At 40.5% G+C, this 20,383-nt stretch overlaps 1 protein-coding gene across 4 annotated transcripts in view; it reads left to right on the top strand.

Moving 5' to 3' along the window:
- Nucleotides 1–1,149: 1,149 nt before the first annotated feature.
- tjp1a (tight junction protein 1a) overlaps nucleotides 1,150–20,383 on the top strand; it is a 108,772-nt gene continuing 89,538 nt past the window's right edge. For 2 of the 4 annotated variants that reach the window (XM_030726368.1, XM_030726365.1), the window contains exon 1: nucleotides 1,150–1,666. In XM_030726368.1, the coding sequence (XP_030582228.1) occupies nucleotides 1,575–1,666 (92 nt within the window). In that variant the 5' untranslated portion in view covers nucleotides 1,150–1,574. The remainder of the gene's footprint in view (nucleotides 1,667–20,383) is intronic. The other 2 variants (XM_030726367.1, XM_030726366.1) reach the window with 1 other exon arrangement.

Here is a 20,383-nt window from a genome sequence, read left to right as displayed (position 1 = left end):
GCATATCTATGTTTAATGTAGTGCTGGATGAGACCCTGAGGGCCTTGTTTCTTATGTGCAGAAATTTCTCTGGATTTTCTAAAGTACCTTGGATGATAAATTAACTTGTGGATTTGTGGGCGGTCTGCTGAACTTGAAACTCTGACACATTTCTAAGCAACTTCAAACATACACGCCTACCAAAACCACATGCTTTATATTCTCTCCATTCCCCTTCTTTTGAACACAGGATCTCAGGAGTGGCTGGCACCGGGACATTGATGTTGAGCTGGGGCTTCAGTGTATGGGGTTTGTTTGGGTTAGGATGCTTGATCTGATTAAGATCTGGATAGTTTGGAGGCTGGATCAGCATCCTTGAGCTGCTTGTGAGCAGTTTTTACAGTGGGGTGTATTGTCCTTTTTTGAGGCGGCCTCTGCTATTTGGGTGTGTGTGATTGGACTGCCATATATATTACAATTCAATAATACAATAATGAATGCAAAAAAAAAAAAAAAAATCCAAACTACAGCTGACTGTGCAGCACATTAATGGAAGTGTACTATGAGGACGCACCAATGTCCCAAAGTACGAGCAGTGAATAAACTGTTACTGTGTTATAATCACAGAAATACAGTTTACAGTAAAAACAAAAAATAAACAATATAAAGAGGGGATCACAAATTTAAGTAAGCAAAGGGGGAAAATATAGGAACAGGAATACTTATCCTTTGGAGTACATGGTTTGGTGATATTCTCCATACTTCAGGGTCCAGGTTTAGCAAATCCGGCCTTACTGGGTTTGACTCTTGTTTATAACTGTCTGTATCAGCCGATTTACTCCTCTGCACCTCCACTTTATGATATTTGAATCCACCCCCTGTTTGACTTCAGCCTAAAGTACCAATCTCATAAAACACAAACGCTGAAAATGCGAAAAAGCAGTATTTGCCGGAGTTTTACAATTCCGGGATTTCTCTAAGCATCAGTTAGGTTCCCCCCACTAAAGCCGTTACATGGCTTCCTCTCTCCTCCTCCTCCTCCTCCTCCTCCTGTGTCACTCTCCTGCTCTCTCCCTCTCTCGCTGAACACACGCGCACTGTCTTTCCTACCTCGCAGACGTTTGGGTGCCGTCGCTGCTGCATCCAGTCTCTCACTGTTGAACTGCCTCTTTCCCTCGACTCTTTTCCACACAAACAAACGGGCGTTTAAGGCAGAAAAAGAAGGGGGAAAGTGTCCGCTGCGAGGCCCACCACAACAATGACCCGGTCCTCACTAAAATTGAATAGATTAGCCAATCTATTCTGAGCTCTAATGAGATTAGAGAGTCAGCGCGGACATGGGTCGCGGCGGCGTGGTACCTTTCCTTGAACTCCTCCGGGAACATTCTCCCTGTCAGCGGTCCTTCCAGCGCGGAAATGGCGTTTCTGACACCGAGGATGCCGCGGATGCAAGGGGACAATAACAGACATTTGAATGCACGCTCACCTGTGCCGCTTCTGTGGCGCGCGGATTCCTAGAAGTAGTAGTAGTAGTAGTAGTAGTAGTAAAAGTAGCCGCGGCAGAAGAAGAACAGGAGTTGCAGAAGGAGGAGAAGATGAAGTACCAGAAATATATAACAGTGATGCAGATGGCTATGGGGGTGACAGCCTCCAACAAAGACTGTCTCCCCACGAAGAGACAGCTGTGGTGAGTATGGGGGGGAAAGGGAGGAGTAGCGGGAGGTGCGCGTTTGGTTTGGAGCGTGTGTTTGTGCGTTCGTGGAAGGAGTGTGGACAAAGCAGGTTTGAAATTAGCCTCTTGGCTTTGTTGTCGTGACAAGCTCCCGCCGTCCTCTTCGCCTGTGCCTCGTGTGAAGTTGAAGCTGAGCAGCTGTTGGCGGAAGCGGCTGCCTCGGTCTCTCTCTGCCTTCAACGACAATTTGACATCGACACCCAGCAGGTATTTGGACAGGGAGGAGAGGGGCGGGCGTTGCGCGCTCGTCCCCTTCCTGGTGGTCTCTGTTTGTTATGATCCGCTGGTGAGGCTTTCACAGAACAGCAGGTGTATTTACAGCAACAGTGAAACAATGCTGAGCGCCGTCTGACAGACACAGTCCGCTTTATTTCGCCCGCACCTGCGTGCGCTCCGCGATTTCAATTTTCCCCAGCAGCTCTCAGGTCTCACATCTGTATCTGTGATCAGAGGTAGTAAAAACGAATGAATAAGTAATAAATGTGTGCTGATTTTTCCGCTCATCACTTATTCAGTAGCTTCTTAACACCTGCATTTGTATTGGAGCAGTGCTTAACTCTCATTGGCTCTTCGTCTCTCTGTGCGTTGTCATTTAAATATGCCCACCTAGTTTAATCCATATCCAAGTCTGATATCATTTATCCGACTAAAAATTTTTCATCGTGTTTCCAGATGAATCAGCAAAACTTAACAGGCAACAGCCAGTTTTTCTGCTCAGTGTTGTTCGGAGGGGGGTTGTTTGTTTGTTTTACCGCTAATTTTGTTTTTTTGTATGTTAGAACGCAACCTCCCCTTTTCACCTTCATTGCAAGTCATTCCCCATCTTGTTTCCTCTCTCCACTCCTTTTTCTTTCTTTACCCCACTGTATAATGCTGCCACCAAAAAAGCTCACAGGATCCTCTGAAAGCAGACTAAAATCTAGAAATACTCACAAGCAGAACAGGAAATTGTGATATTTGCCTAATCAATTAATGCTTTAAGTAACTTTTTAAAAAAAACAAACTATAGTCAAAGCTTCTCTGCTTGTAGCTTTCATAAAACAATGTGCTTGTCTTTCCATTATGTGGCAGAAAATGAAATGTATTGGGGATTTTGAAGAAGTCATGCATTTATAAACTTGAGATGGACATTTTTTACATCACAAAACTTTTACATTTTACCAGCAGCCCCTATATTACATAGAAAAACAGAAACTCTGTACATTAGAGAAGGTGGATAGAAAAAAATGTCTGATAATGCATCTCTTCTAATAGCATTTAAATGTTATACTAATGAGAAGCTGACCTATTGCTTTGTGAACTCTATGAGTTGGTATCAGGGAGCAAGATGCTAATGCTGTAACATTATTTGACTTTTGACAACCTGTCAGAGGCTGTTACACTGACACACTGTGACTGTGTGGTTACACTATATAGGTCATAATAAGGGAAACTGTCAAGCATGCCCCTTTTATTGATCGATATAAGGAGTGTTATTAATAAGAAAACGTGACACAGCAGAGTGGTGTTCAGTCTAATTATAGGATCTTATTACAATGAGCAGATTCGCTTTTTTCTTCTTCTGTAATCCACACAGATAACATTAAGCACGCAGCACAATCCTTACAGATTTGCGCTGCTCTACACTGAGAAGACAAACACTGGTTTCTAGTGTAGGATGTCCAAGGTTTTGTAGGGGTCCATCCTACATGTTGGAGCAAATGGGTTTATTGCTTATTGAATCAGAAATGATTTCACGTGGGAGAAAGGATAGGTTTCCTCTTCTTAGCGTGCGTGAGTGCAGCAAAATGTGTTGCAAAGCACACAGCGGTGACTTGGTTTTGACACTTCTCCCTTAAGAGAGGCGCGGTGGTATGTCCGGGGCCATCACATCACGGTGGGGGAAGGGACACGGCCATTAAAAGTGGATTACTGTATCGCCTCCGACAGCCACTTTAACGGAGCGTAGCTGAGCCAGCGTGTAGCTGCAGTGTGTGTTTCATGGAGTCACCCTTGGATTCACTTGCATGCCATTTCTGTCTTTATTCAGAGTGAAGTCACAGAGTCCAGAATCAGCAGGCTCACGTGCACACAAGTAACTCCCTCACTGTGAAGACTGAGCTAATGCTTAAAAATGTTAGGTATTTGAAAGATTTGTTTGGAATACATTAATAACCCAAGTTTAGGTGAAGTGGATGATAGAAATTTATATCCACATGTGTTTTAACGTGTGAGCTAATGGAAATTGGGGTATAGTAGCTCTATCTCCTCTTTTTTTTTTTTTTAAATAACTGCTTTTAAAAATAGCATATTCAGAAGTACTTTCTTTATTGCAGCCCTCCATTAGAAGACATACGATGTTTTTTAATGTATTGCTTTACATTCAGTTTACTCTTTGTCTTGGATCAAAACACCCAAAGAAGCCAGGCTGGACAGTTCGTATCTTCAAAATCAACTAAAAAATTTTTGAAAGGTTAAGTAAGTTATCTGGTTTCCTTCCATTCATGCCATACGGTTGAGTTCGCACGTTGTCACGAAGGACACAGTGCAGAAATAAGCTGCTGATGGAGGAACGAGATTATGTAAGATTTATATCACACTCACTTACACTCAGGTAATGGGAGATGATGTGGTTGTTCCTTAACAATGGTAAAAACAGGAAGAGACCAGCAGCGACCAGAGACCGTGAAATGTCTGAAATTCAGTGAGCTGCAGCGATAACAGCCAAAATAACTGTTGCTGACATGAAGTGGGTGAGTAGAGTGATAAACTAATCTCAACTATGAGAGCGAAGGCTTACTACAACTGGTTGGAGTAATTTTGACTGTCATATGACAGGATGTGAAATTTACAATAAGGTAGGGTTGCACGATTATGGGCAAAATGGTAATTTGTTCAGTCACGATTATTTACTGATTTTACTGACAAAAATGTTTTTATCGCTCTGTTTACATGACAGTGCATCTCTATTCATTAACAGGCATGAATCGAGATGCACTGATTGTAATTTTCTTGGATTCTGATTTTTCTCTAAGTGTGATTCTGATTTTCACTGACATGCATATGCAAACAAAAATTTACTTTTCTGCAATGAAAAAAATTTATTTTCCTAATATAGAGATTATTAAACTTTACAATTTCCCCAAACTCCAGTAAGTTATAGGATCTTCTCACACTGAAACAACAGAAAATAAAATGCTCTGCTACTGAAAGGAGGTATGAATAATTAACTGAAAATGAGCTGCTACACCCACCTTTACCTGACATATTTTACCTTACCAAACGAAAGCATGTGCAGCAGATTTATGTAACAAAGCAAATGTCAGGTACTTACATCATTTTCCAATATGTTTATAACTATAATAGGTAACAGGACATTGACCCTTTTCTGTTTTTCACTCGTCTCCATAATTTTCCTCATAACTGCTTTGATCCTTTGCTCATACCAAGGCTCTCACCAAGGCTGCTGGCTTGTGGCTGGCTTTTTAGATTTAGCCACTTTTCCTTTGTTTGCTTTTTTAAATGGCCATGTTTAAGTGTCTCATTAGGTTTGTTAACTCCCCCAAGGAGGTTATGTTTTTGGTAGTGCTTGTAATACAGATACACTGACACACTTTACAACCTCCCTTTCATAGATGTGTGAGTTGATGTTGGATGATTCATGTTGGTATTGCAGTGGATTTCTTGGCCTTCATGCATTAATTGTACTGCAGTTTGTGGTTTGTTTGTTTTTTTTTCTTCCAGACAGTTAAATAGGTTCTGTTGCTTTGTGGTGCAGACACATACCACACTTTTTGCAAATTTACTTGCTGGTTAACTTCACTTGTACTAAATCCAAAGTATTTCCAAACAAGGGATAATTATCTGCTTTAAGGGACAAGCTCTTTGCCTTCTTCTCTGTCAGGCATTGGATTTTTGTTGTATATCTGACTTTTAATGTAATGTTATTTGTCCAGACTAGTCCACTAAAATTCATGGTATGATTGGCACATGCAGACGTGATTTAGGGAGCACTTGGATTTGCTTTTGCTTTATGGATAAATTGGCTGAGCACACATATTAGATATTGTGTTATCCTGCTCATTTAATTGTGGGAAGCCAAAATTGTGATTGAGTTTAAAATGTGATCAACTGTTGATTGCTGCCAAAAGTATTTGATCGTTTGCCTTTATACAAATATGAACTTGTATGCACAAATATGAATCCATAAAGTTTAATATGATTTAATATGACAGCTTCAACTCTTCTGAAAGGCTTTCCACAAGGTTTAGGAGTGTGTTTATGGGAATTTTTGACCATTCTTCCAAAAGCGCATTTGTGAGGTCAGACACTGATGTTGGATGAGAAGGCCTGACTCACAGTCTCCGCTCTAATTCATCCCAAAGGTGTTCTGTCAGGTTGAGGTCAGGACTCTGTGCAGGCCACTCAAGTTCTTCCACCCCAAACTCACTCATCCATGTCTTTATGGTCCTTGCTTTGTGCACTGGTGTGCAGCCATATTGGAACAGGAAGGGGCCATCCCCAAACTGTTCCCACAAAGCCGGGAGACTGAAATTGTCCAAAATGTTTTGGTATGCTGAAGCATTAAGTGTTCCTTTCACTGGAACTAAGGGGCCACTGAAAAACAGCCCCACACCAAACCCATACTTATCTATTGGATTACCAGACAGAGAAGTGTGATTTGTCACTCCAGAGAACACGTCTCTGCTGCTCTAGAGTCCAGTGTCGGCCTGTTTTACACCACTTTATCTGATCTTTGCATTGTGCTTGGTGATGAAAGGTTTGGATGCAGCTGCTTGGCCATAGTGATTGACTCTGCAGAAAGTTGGCGACCTCTCTGAACTCTGTGCCTCAGCATCCACTGACCCCACTCTGATCTTACGTGGCCTACCACTTTCTGGCTGAGTTGCTGTCGTTCCCAATCGCTTCCACTTTGTTATAATCTCACTAACAGTTGACTGTGGAGTACTTAGTAGCGAGGAAATTTTATGACTGGACTTGTTGCACAGGTCTCGCGGAACCACACTGCAATTCACTGAGCTCCTGAGAGCGACCCGTTCTTCCACAAATGTTTGTAGAAGCAGTCTGCATGCCTAGGTGCTTGATTTGATACACCTGTGGCCATGAAAAGGATTGGAACACCTGAATTCAGTGATTTGGATGGGTGAGGGAATACTTTTGGAAATATATGTGAGTCATTCCCTTTATATATAGACTGGATTTTAGAGGAAACAAGGATACAGAATTTAAATATTACTTTTTTCTGCAATTAGAAGAGCAGCAAATACAAAGAGGTGGCCATGCAGCAGCCCAATAAGCTCAACCCCCATTGATTAATAGTCTACTCAAGTTCATCCATGGTGTTTAAAGAGCAGTTAATTGCATTGACACAATAACAAGTCACAATATAATTAACTTTATGTGCCTCAGTTTATTTACCTTTATGAAAATTGCATTTCAGATACTACATTTGCATTTTGCTGTTTTTGTCACCATTGTTTTGTACGTGAGGCTGAAAGAATGAGATTTAAATCATGTGGAAAACAACTGCAACAATTTGTGTGTTTGTGTTTACAAAGCTTTGGATTTAGAGAGCTCATTAAGAGGATAACTTTCTTACTAAATCACCTGCTGTTTTTCCATTTCTGTGTTATAATTAGTCTGTCGTGAGACAGTAGACATAAGGGCTAACACAAAGGCCACATGCAGTGAAAGAGATTGTTAAAAAAAAAAAAAAAAAAGAAGATATTACACCAGGTTTAGAGTGGAGGTCTGTTTAGCTTAAAGTGCCAGATTAATCTAGCATTATCACTGGATTTATTCTTAATTGAATTACAAACTTAATATCAGATTATTTGGTTAAGGTGTTTAGCTGTAATAATCTGAGCATTGTCTTATGCTTCTTATAATAAGATAAACACAGTGAACCTAGATCCACAGTATAGGACTGGCCTCACATGTGGTGATTTGCGATAGCCACCACACTGTAATTAGTCTGTGATCATCCACATATGATAATTAGTCTGATGACGACTGTTTGAACTGTGGGCAGTTCTTCATAATATGTGGGTGTATCACTGTGTATTGTGTGCCAGATGCCTGCTCAGCTCCCCTCCACTGTGACAGCTCCGCCTGGTGTTCTCAGTCCACCTGCCTAATGATGCATGAAGTCGGCGTCCCTTCTTGCCCCTGTGCCACAAACACACACATGGAGACGCCCTCTTAGCCCTCTGATTTGCCTCTCCACACTTCATCCCTCCTAGCTCTTCGGAAGAATATACACACACACACACACACACACACACACACACGCACACACACACACACACACACACACACACACACAGATGCACACTTAACAACTCCTTTCTTGCGCACCCCCACAATCCCACTCATGGATGCGTAATCTCACACAAACTGACAACGCCTTGCATTAGTTACCTCAGCAGGAGCCCAAGTTTATGCTGGGCCTGCCATGATAATCATTACTTTTCTAAAAAAAACATGTTGAAATAATATTTTTTTCTCACCTACTCTCAACATCTCTCTGTGATCCTCTCTCCCTAAAGTAAAATAAGTCTGATCTTATAAATATGAGTCATGGCTTTAATCTTTGAACATACTACTCTAACTCTCCAGGCTCCATGGCCCTCATATAGTATGTGCGAAGGTGGACGCGTGCGTGCAAGCGTGTGTGTGTGTGTGTGTGTGTGTGTGTGTGTGTGTGTGTGTGTGTGTGTGTGTGTGTGTGTGTGTGTGTGTGTGTGTGTGTGAGTGAGTGAGTGAGTATTCAGTGCTTCTGTCCATTAGGAACTCGCATGTTCTTACTTTGGCAGAACGGTTGTAATCTCCTCTCAGATGGTTTATGCCACTAAAGGGAACAGATTACACAGGGTTTATTGACTCGTGGCTCACCCCCTTACCCCCTCCCACTCTCCGAGCATCCCATGAGTCTGTGTGTGAGTGTGTGTGAGGGTGTTTGTTTGTGTCTGGGTTAGGGTCTTTAGTAATAACTTTTCTAGTCTAATTTAAATACTGCTAACTTGGGAAACTGTGTAATATTTGCTTTGTTGAATTTCTAAAGGAATTTCAGTGGACATGATCAAAATTGCAAATAAGTTTATAGATACTGCACTTTATTCAGGTGTGTTTTTGCACTTCAGAGTATGAAGAAAACTAAGTTAGCTGAAGTATTTAAAAAGCTATCCAGCCATCTTTGGTTTATACGTATGCCTCATAATAAACTGATTATGTACCATTGAGCTATTCAAGATTTTACAGAACATAATGTGTAAAAACATCCACTGGTTAATATAGAAATGATTTAATCGCATAATGTATCCGGCAGAAAGGCTCTGACTCAGTTGTTTACTCTCATCACGGTCTGCAGCACATGTAGCAGATGGTGGTGCAGCACATATGGATAAGTGATGGATGCAACCAACACAATGTAGCCCATTTGTCAGTCCTGTGTTGAAGCCTTGAGCTGAGTGTTTTGGACCATAACATCTTGATGTTTGACTGAGAGACACTGATCACTCATACAGTGAGTGACTTGTCAATTGTACAGTCGGCCTGCTCTAAAGTATTCCTCATTTATTGGCCTTTTTTATTCTAATGGGGACTATATTTTACAAAATGAACATCATGTTGCATTACATAAGACTTAGAACTAATGTCTGAGACCATAAACTCATCAGCAAAGAATTTACTGAGGTCATTAATGAACCGAGCCATTGTGTCTTTTTTCCATAGACTTCTATACAATCGGAAGTCTTTTTGAAGCTGGGGGAGTCGTCCCCTGCTGGCTTTTAGAAAGAATGCAAGTTCAAGGTACTTCTGCTTTGGCTTTGCTTTTCAGATCTGGAAACTACATTTATGAAATACATTGGTAGAAAGATAATAAACCCACATTTTCACTGTAGCTCCTGCATAAACACATTGTGTATATCTATCAGCTGATATACAACACCCATCAAAAGTCTGGACGCACCTGAGCATAGTAGTGTTTGTGTTTGTCATTGTCTGAGACAAGTTGAATAAAAAATGATGATGCACAAAATAAAACTCTGACTACGTTACACAGTGAACATGAAGCCCGTGTGACAAATTCGTTATAAATGGACAGTATGCTGGAACATGCATTTCTTAAAATTTGTTGTGAACAAGTAACATTCATAACAGAACATCAGTGATGTTTTGAAGTGAGAAATATTAAAGTGAAATCTCCTATGATCCTGATCACTGTTTAGGTGTCTTTGCTTATATTTGCTATGACATTGTTTTGCTGCTGATTATTTACTGTTTTCATAAAATGTGGAAAAAAAAGAAGAAAAAAAAAGAACTACTCCACTATAACTGAGGGTTTGATTGGTACTGTTTGAAGTTTTTAGTACCTAACTTCTGTATTTGTCTGACTCTAGATTTCACCATCTTACTAATGAAGTAAGCAGTGATATAAATCTTTGACTGTGCAGCTGCATCCTCCTTCTAACACAGCTCTGACACAGTGCAGGTCTGCGTTCACATAATGCAGAGTCCAAATAGGCGTCTGGTAATCGCTGCTTAAACAGCCTGCTGGCGGCAGTGATGCTAGCAGAAGCCTATCAGAGACTCATCGTCTCCAGTCAGAGTCAGGGATGACTTTTAGAATCTGTGAGTCACACGTTCTCGGCCTCTGGTGACTGCAGACTGTCACAGTGGTTCACGGGGGGCCAACAAGATGGAATCCATCAATGCTGCCCCACAAACAGGGACGGACACAGCAGAGGGGATCGGCTTTTGTCTGACAGAGATCCGAGTTTTGAGGATGTTATATTTATGCATGTATCTGTCAACATTTTTACTTTTTGTTACATAGTTAAAATTTACATTTTTGTTAGTGTGGGTTCAAAATGTGCCTGATTGGAACAGGCTGATTACAGGAGTGAGCATTAGTGATTGATTAAAGTCATTTACTTTAAAACACTAAATTGAATTTCAGATGTAGGTGCAATCATTTAACAGCATTGTTTTTAAATGATAATCCATATTTATACAGTATACAGTACCAGTCAAAAGTGTGGACACACTTACCCATTGTGTAACCAAACTTTTGACTAGTACTACGTATAAAACATTGCTGTTGAAAGCAGGACAGATGTGAGGATACACTCACTGAACAGTTGCTTGTGTGTCACTGCTAATTAACAACAAATGCCTAATTTAATTAGTCACTTGGTTTGACATAACCATCACTGTAATAAAAGAGACAGTGTGACAGCTGATAGCTACTAAAGATAGCGTCTAAAGCAATTTAACATCAGGCGACAATAATTTTGCCGAAAGAGCTGCGGTCAGTCGATGAGCTGCTGAACATGCACAAATTTGCGCATGCAGAGTGGCCTGCGGCTTTCTGAACATGATGCATCAAGGGAGGTTCCCTACTGAGACCTCACTGTGTTTGACTGATGTCAAAGTTTAACAGCAAACAACTTCTAAACAAAGTATGAAGACTGCTTAGCTTTGGCAAGCTATTTCAAATATACACAGCAGTTCTTTGGGTCTCCAGCAAAACAGTGAGCAGAAGGGTGAATAGTTGTCAAGAAAAACAAAGAACACACACACACAGAGTCCTTCATTTATTAGATATGATATATAATGATATTATAGAAACTGACTAATCAAGCAATCAAACAATTTATGACTGCACAACAAATACTAATATGCTGGGATAGTACTTAAAAGATGAAGCTCATATACTACAAATAACATACTTTTACTGTCAATTGTTAAATGTTTTAATTGACTTTGGTTTTCAGTCTTGTCTATGAAGCAGTTTAGAGGGACATGCCAAAAGCATTTATATGCTGGAAGATAAAACTGAAGAAGCTGCGGTAGCGCCCTCATATATATCAATACAAGAGTCTGTGTCTGCTTGCAGCCACAGGCGGTAATAAGGCCATGATAACAAAGTTAGTGTGCCACTGGGATAAATTAATTCACTGGAAGAAAGTTGAAGAAAGTCCTTAAACGTTGATTTTGACAGCAAGAAAAACAAGTTGTTGCATCAAGTCAAGCAAAAATGCTTTTTCAGGAAAAACCTTGTGCATATATAATGTGTAGATACTGAGTGGAAAACGTTGGCTAAACATACTAAATAATTAATGAGTCTTAATCAGATTTGTCTCTGCTTTATAGGCAGCTAAAACCCAAAAGGGTTCCTGAGTTCTTTACTGGGGTAGTCTTGTTTTATTGTCACATTTTATTTGCCACATTAACTATATACTGCAGTATATAACTTATTTTAGCATTTTTAAGAAATAGATGGGCCCATGATAACTTTTGCTTTTGCCATGACTTGCCTTCACTGCAGAATTCTGCTCATAGCTGCATGATACAGTACTGTCCAAAAGTCGTGAGCTACCCCTCATTTCTTTATATTTCGCTGGGAAAATGTAAAATAGGTGCAGCTATTTACATCCATGGACATTAAATATTTAAGGCAGAAATTTGTACAATTCTAACAAGCTTCAGAATCAATATTTGGTGTGACCACCTTCATTCTTCAATACAGCCTGAACTCTCTTATGCAGCTTTCTTTAAGGAATACTTTTAGGAATAGTTCTCTGGGTTTCTTTAAGGACATTCTGCCTTTTGTTTAGCTCTCTGTCAAGTTGATCCCACACTGCTTCAATAATATTGAGGTCCGGGCTCTGGGGAGGCCAATGCTCTGATAGTGTGCTTGGGATCACTGTCTGTTAAAAATGAAGCTGTTGCCAAGCAGATATTTTCCATATGTTATTTCATGGTGGATCAAAATCTGATGGTACTTTCTTACATTCATAATTCAATTTTGACAAGATCGCCAACACAACTGGCTGAAATGCAGCCCCAAAATCATGTCAGAGCCTCAACCGTGTTTTACAGTAGACACTCAATGTTGTACCTCTCACTGTGTTAGGTCCCTTTTATATGATTGAATGGTAGGTAGGTCATTGCTAAGTGGCTTAACAGCAACAACAACAACAAAATTTCTCTGAAAATGGTCAGGTACAAAACCTGGACTGAAAATGGGTGAAAAAGTCAATGTACAAAGAAAAATCTTTGGAAAGCCTGGAGAACTATTGCTGAAGCCCACTTTAAAAAGTCTGACCCCTTGGAAGCAGAGTCTAAAGAAATGAGAGGTGACTCAAGACTTCAGCACAGTACTGTACATCTGCTTTGAAGTTGTGTTTGTGCAGTTCGGGAGCAGCACTTTTTGAAATCAGCTGCTGACCTTGCTGTCACCCTCCTCTCCACGGGGGTCAAACACTCAGACATGACCGTTGTCCCGCCTTGTTTGATACACGTCTATATGCCTAATCTGGTCTGTCCATCTGTCACACCTGTCTGGCCTAATCAGAGTCTTGATCCTGCCACAGATTTTCGTTCCCGCTCTCGTCTCTGCCCAGGTGGCTTTCAAATGGCTTACAGACTCTAGCTAAATATCAGCCTTTGAAATTTGTTTCCTTGTTTTCTTTTCTTTCTCTTTAGACTTTTTCAAGGACGTTTTTAGCCATCCAGCCTGTTAGTCATGTGTTTCATTCCTCTGTTTCGGGGCATCAGCGGGGTTTTCTGGATCAAGAAGGATGTGTCATGCACCTCTTGTCACCACTTCTCCAGAGTAGTAGAAGGGGCACCCAGGAGCAAAATGATGCATGTTCATCGGCCGCCATCACTTCAAGCTGAACAGTCAGGCATTACAAAACAGTCAGGGCGACCTCTGATCCATACGCTGACAGTGTCCCTCTGTGCTTTGTCCCTTTGCATTATGGTCATATGCCTTTGTCCCCTTTGTCCTCTTTCCATCAACTCTGCCACTCAGCACCATGTTTCTTTATGTTTTGTTCACCTGTCTCCTTTAGTCCCTGCTTTCTCTTTTTGTTCTCACTTTATTTTCCCCACCTGTGCAATAGAAGCCAATGGTAAGTGTTTGTGTTTATATGGAAAGTAAAATTCTGGCTAGGTAAAAGCTTCTTTGAAAAGGTCTGGGAATATAAATGGAAAGAGAAAAAGTCACTGCAGCTATTTTGGATGCTGCCTGATGAGCTGGAAGATATGAACAAAGACAAATCCCAGGGTGGAAAGGCATCCCAGGACTCTGTTTAACATTTTGGTTGGCACACGGTCCATTGTTATTGGACATGAGAAAAAAACACAGATAAGGACAGATAAGATAAGGACAGATAAGACATTTTCCTGTAGCTGTACAAAGATCTGACAGTGTGAATATGTGTGAGTGAGTGCGCATGAAATTGTGAGCTTTGCTTCTTAAGTAGAAATGTGGAAGGATGGAAAGAAGCAAACCTGTTTTTGTCCTGTTAGTCTTCAATTAGCAGAATCAATGTTACTTCTAAATGCTCTCCAGGTAGCCCCAAAACTCCTGCCTCATCGCTTTAACACTCATAAGAAAGATTTAATTTAGAATCACTCTGCAAACATTTTTGAGCAGGAGATGTTGAGATTCTTGTGCATCATGTCAAAAAACAGTCAAAAAGCAAACAAGTGGTGCTGGGCACAACAAACCCTGCAGACATTTTTGTTGATTTGAATGTTGTCCAAACTCCAAACACTGAATCACTGAGATAACACATAGGTCTTACTGTCCATGCCCATAATTTTCCTTTGCCCTTTACCTTGAGGTCAAGGTCACCGAGATTCAAACTCATCCAAGATTTGCAGAAGATGCATCTATGGTGTGAATTTGAACACCATAGGTAACATTGTTCTCAAGTTATCAGATTCACAAGATTTTCAGAAAAAGGTGACCTCTGACCTTGACCCAATTATGGTAAAAATTTAATCAGGTGATCTAGGGGTCACTGGCCATCTTTCGTGCAAATTTTGTATACATCAGACGGGTAGTTTTGCTCTAATATAATTAACAAACAAACAGACAGACTGTCATTTGATTATGATGGATCAGTGTACCTGCTCTGCACACACACACACACACACACACACACACACACACACACACACACACACACACACACACACACACACACACACACACAAGTGTGTTTTGCTATCTTTGTGGGGAATTTCCATTGACTTCCATTCATTTCTACAGCCTAAACCTTACCTTTACCCTTTTCCTAACCCTAACCATCACATACCTAACTCTAACCCTAACCTAAACTCAATTCATACCTTAGCCCTAACTCTGACCCCTGACCCAAAAACAGGGTTTCCCCTTGAGGGGACAAGGTTCCAGTCCCCACAAGGAGCAATTGGTCCCCACAACATAGTATATGTCAGGAAAATTGTCCCCACAAGGTATTATAAACATACGCACATACACACACACACACACACACAGAGCCCAGATCTCAGCTTCAGCAGTCATAGGGGAATCTGTGAGAAGACACAAAAGACACATGACACTGGGACTCCCTAAATCTAGTATTCTCAAAAAGAGCACCTAAGAGAACATGTGCAGAACAGAGTAATCACCACATGTATTAAATGCATGAGAATTTTCTGTTTACAGCACTTCTTTGAAGCCATCTAAATTGTCTAAAGCCTTTGCACAACACTGCAGTTGAATTTTCCTGTTACATATTAGATCACTATGTAGATCACTGATCAGTTCCTCATTTAATTTATATACAGTTTATGTTTACAAAATAGTGTGAATGTTTTTTAGACTGACAAAACGCGTTTTAAAATGATAACACCATAACATAAGACACTTACTATATTTTTAAAGGACTTATTTGCACTGGCAGCTCAGTTTTCATACATTTAAGTGTTGGTATATGATGTCACAATATTTTATCACATTTAAAAAAAAAAAATTTAATCACACCCTAGTTTAAAGTCTGTTCTGGCAGCCTGTGCATTGCCCCAGAGCACATATTCTTCTCCTAGCTGATTTCACGGCAAGCAGTTGCTGGAGTTGCTGCCGCTTGGTAAGGTTTTGAGCTGGCAGCAGCAGCGCGCTGTGAATCTGGGCTGCTCTGAATCCTACCCTACACCACAGGCTGCTGCAATCCAGCTTGTATAATCTCATCACAAAGCTAAACAGATAATGAACACAGGTATTTATTGTCCCAGAACAGGTCACGCTTTGAAGCCAGTGTTGCTTCAATATAAAGGGCTTTCTGTTTGGTGCTGCGTTTATTTGGAAGTGGGAATTTCAGAACATGAACGTGAGTAAAAACCAGCCCTTGGATCGCTCTCTCCTCCATGCTGATGCAATAAGCAATTACAGAGTATTTTTTTAAAAACACAGCGATAAACTTACACTTTTACAAGAGCAGCTGCAACACTCCTTCTCCCAACCAAGGCAAAGCTTTTCACTTGAAGTATGAGAAAATCTAGCATTATGACAAGTTCTGTTGGACAGGTATTTATTGTCCCATCTGGTCTGAAATTTTCAATTAACAAACACGATGTTTGTCAGCAGTTGTGATTACTTAGCCTTCAGTAACAATACAACTTCAAGACTAATTTTTTTAACCCTGGAAACAAAAGTTAGTATCACCCCAAGGTCTATTTATATGCAGAGGTTTTGAACTGATCACATGATCACCTTTATCACAACATTAGTCCTTAAAGTCAAGATAAAAATGTGAAAATCTTCACATCTTTGACACTAAACTGTAACTGCTAATGAACCCCGAGTGATATGATCAAATGAGCTTTATTAAGAAAAGCTAATATTATTAGGAAAAAAAAAAAAAAACTTCAGTAATTGCATTGCTTGGATATTATTGGATGAGGTAATGTGTTCAGCTTTGCCAGTGGTTTCTTTAATCCATGGCAGGAGGGAGATTCTCTATTTTGGGCTCAAGTCTCATGTAATATTCATACATTTCACCTCTCTCTGCAGTTTGTGCCTAATGTGTCTGGTTATTTCTTTACTTTTGCGCTGTAAGATGCCGGCATTGTCTGTTTGCACTGAAGGGAACACTTTGGGTTTGCTCTGTGAGTGCACTCCAGCCTGTTTGTGAGTTTCTCCATATTTCTCCGGAGGCAGTGAAAAGTGAAACTAACGTCTGCCTGCACAGACATCAAGACTGTGTCTAATCCACTGCCTTGCATAGCTCAAGATATCAGTCTAAATTCCTGCAGCTTGCCAAGAAATACAGTTTAGTTAAAAAATAAATAAAATGATCAAAGAAAAAAATACTTTTTAAAACTGTAGAATGTGATTTCAGCTTTGAAAAAGTTGGGACAGGGGAATGTTTACAACTGTATTGCATTACCTCTTATTTTTGTATCTAGAGTATTTCAGACTCTGGCTTTCTCCCATTGTCCAGCAACATGTTCATTAGACTAACTGGTTATTCTAAATTGGCTGTAGCTGTGAATGTGAGCATGAATGGTTGTTTGTCTCTCTGCGTTCAACAGGTTCAAGGCCTCTTTTCAAATATTTTTGGATTTTACAAGGTGTCAAATATCAGTGGATGACAGGTCTGGATTGCAGGAAGGTCAGTTTAGCACTTTCCTACAGAGTCATGCTCCTGTTTAAATCTGCAGAATCTGGTTTGGCATTGTCTTGCTGACATAAGCAAGGCCTTCCTTGAGCAAGATATTGTCTTGATGGCAGCACATGTATTGTTTGTTCTTTAATGATATTTAGCTGCCAGGCAGGAGGGAAAGAGGAAGAAGCAGCTAAGGAGGACATGCAGAAGGTTGGCGTGACAGAGGAGGATGCTAGAGACAGGGTGAGGTGGTGGCAGATCATTTGCTGCGGTGACCCCTAAAGGGAGCCGCTGAAAGATGAAAAAGATTTAATGATTTCTTCAAAGATGTGCACATCACCCATGCCATGCTCACTGACGCACCCTCGTGCAATCAGGGATGCAATCAGATAACAAGCTGGATGCTTCCTTTAATTTTTTCAACCTGGAGGTCACTGCATCCATGATTTTTGAAAAAAGAAAAGCTCATTTTGATTAGTCAGACCACAGATCAGTTTTCCTCTTCACCTGAGCTCACTCCAAATGAGCTCAAACCCAGAAAAGGCAGCAGTGTTTCCTGATGGTTTATATGCTTTTTCATCTGTGCATGGCAGAGTCTCAGTTTGCGGATGCAGTGATAAACTGTGTTCACTGGTAGAACTCTTTCTAATCCCACGCAATGATTTCCAGCAGAGAATTGTGCTTGTTTTTATTTTTCAAAGATCACAACCATTCATTATTGGTTTTTGGCCTTGTCCCTTGTGTACAGAGATTTCTCCAGATTCTTGTAATCTTTTAATAATATTGTGTGCAAAAACTGATGAAACCCCATGCAATATTCCAGTGTGGTGAACCCCACACTCCTAACTCAGCTTCTCTGGGCTGCTCAAAAATGCCCACTTAACTTACCCATAGCAAATTAGTTGTGAGGTTACCAACCAAGTACTTCTTTTTTAGGACATGACATAACATGATGTATGCAGGTTGTGCTGAAAGTCATTTTTTTTGCTTGGGAAGGTTCCTAACTCAGTGAGATGATGGAGAAGTTGTTGCAATGGTAAGCGCTGGTTATTTTTTTTATTGCTCATAAAAGTAATTCCTTTACACTAGGACATCCTTTATGATAGAAGAATGCAGTCACACAATTCAAAGTCTGACCGTTCTCCGTCAACATGAGTGATAATGAGCGCAGATCATCATGTAAATTACCACTCATAGATATGAATCTACAGGTGATGTATGAATCTTAGTGAAATGTGCATGAAGTCGTTGCCTTGTCTGAACCACATAAAGACAATGAGCTATATTAAAATAATAAATGTCAAGTTAATGTTGTAAGCAGAACTCAGTTTGCATTAGTTATGTCCCAACTGTGTGTGCTGCCAGCGATTAATTATTGTGATTACCGTTATTTAATGTGACTATAGTCTTGGATGCTGAAAGCCTTAAAAAAGGCGAAAGTTAAACTGGATTCTCTTCAGCAGGAGGATAAAATATAAGCCAGCAGGAGAGTGAGGTTAAAACAACCGCTTCATTTCTCCTTTGTGACTAGTAACTTTTATTCCTTTTTTTTTTTATATTCCAGGCTTGCTAAGAAGTCATGCATTTCAATTTTTCCACATTTCCACAGCCTGCAAAAAAATAACTTGATCAGATCACACAGACTAAAATGTCTAAGATGCACCTTTTAAAGCCCATGTTTGGAACATTGTAGTGTGACCACAGCAGACCCACACAAGAAGCAACATCTGCTGTTGCAGAGTTATGTAATGCAGTTAAACTCCCTGAGCGCCACAGTTCTTTTCCCAAGTCCTCATGAAATATATCTTTCCTTGACCTCAAGATGTTTTAGATGATGGCCAAGAAAAAAGTACTTGACTGAAACTGCAGTCTTTTCCTACTCCTACAAGAGTTCCTTTCACTGGAACTAAGTGGCCGAGCCCAACTCCTGAAAAACAGCCCCAAAACATAACCCCCCCCACCAAACTTTACACGTGGCACAGTGCAGTCAGACAAGTACCGTTCTCCTGGCAGCCATCAAGCCCAGACTCATCTATCAGATTGCCAGATGGAGAAGCGTGATTCATCACTCCTGAGAACGCGCCTCCACTGCTCTAGAGTCCAGTGGCAGCGTGCTTCATATAACTTCATGTGATGTTTTGGATTGTGCTTGGTGATGTGAGGCTTGGATGCAGCTACTTTTCCTTGAAACCCATTCCATGAAGCTCTCTATGCACTGTTCTTGAGCTAATCTGAGAAGTTTGGAGGTCTGTAGCAACTGACTCTGCAGAAAGTTGGCAACCTCTGCACACTCTGTGCCTCAGCATCCACTGACCCCGCTCTGTGATTTTACGTGGCCTACCACTTCGTAGTTGAGTTGCTGTCTTTCCCAATCACTTCTGCTTTGTTATAATACCACTAACAGTTGATTGTGGAATATTTAGTAGTGAGGAAATTTCAGGACAAGGAACAGGGAAGAAACAAGGAACAAGGAAATGCTCTTCCTTGTTGTACAGGTGGCATCCTTTCATGGTCAAGTCAAGTTTATTTCTATAGCACATTTAAAAACAACAATAGTTGACCAATGTGCTGTATATCTAGAATAATCAAATAACATAAAACATAAGATAAAATGACAGTTAAGACAGGAAACATAAAATAATAAAAACCTGAGTAAAACCAACACAAATAATGAACCCAGAACTCAGTCTGACTTATAAGCCAGAAAATAAGAATGGGTTTTCAAACGGGTTTTAAAAGTGTCTACTGTTGGAGAGGTCCTGATGTGAAGCGGCAGTTTGCTCCACACGCCCGATCTCCACTGTGCTTTAATCTGGACCTCAGGACAGTTAGGAGCATTTGCTCTGCAGATCTCAGTGATCTAGTGGGAATGTGCAAACTTAAAAGATCAGAGAGGAAAGAAGTCACTAACCCATGCAATGCCTTAAAAACAAATAATAAAACCTTGAAGTCAATTTGAAAACTAACTGGCACCCAGTGTAGGGAAGCTAATATGAGGGATATTAGCTTCCCTGCAGTGGCACTTACGAGTGCAAAGTAGCAGCAGACTGATACTTGAATAAAGATCATTACAATAGTCAAGTCAAGATCAAATGAAGGCATGGGCAGCCCTCTCAAAGTCTCTGAAACAGAGGAATGGCTTCACCTTTGCGAGTAGCCAGAGCTGAAAGAAACTAGATTTAATTACAGCATTAATGTGTTTGTCAAAAGTCAGATTACTATCAAAGATCACTCCCAACTT

Source organism: Archocentrus centrarchus, chromosome 3 (assembly GCF_007364275.1).
Source record: "Archocentrus centrarchus isolate MPI-CPG fArcCen1 chromosome 3, fArcCen1, whole genome shotgun sequence".
In the NCBI taxonomy this organism is placed as follows: Eukaryota; Metazoa; Chordata; class Actinopteri; order Cichliformes; family Cichlidae; genus Archocentrus; species Archocentrus centrarchus.
This window is presented reverse-complemented; position numbering and strand designations above follow the sequence as displayed.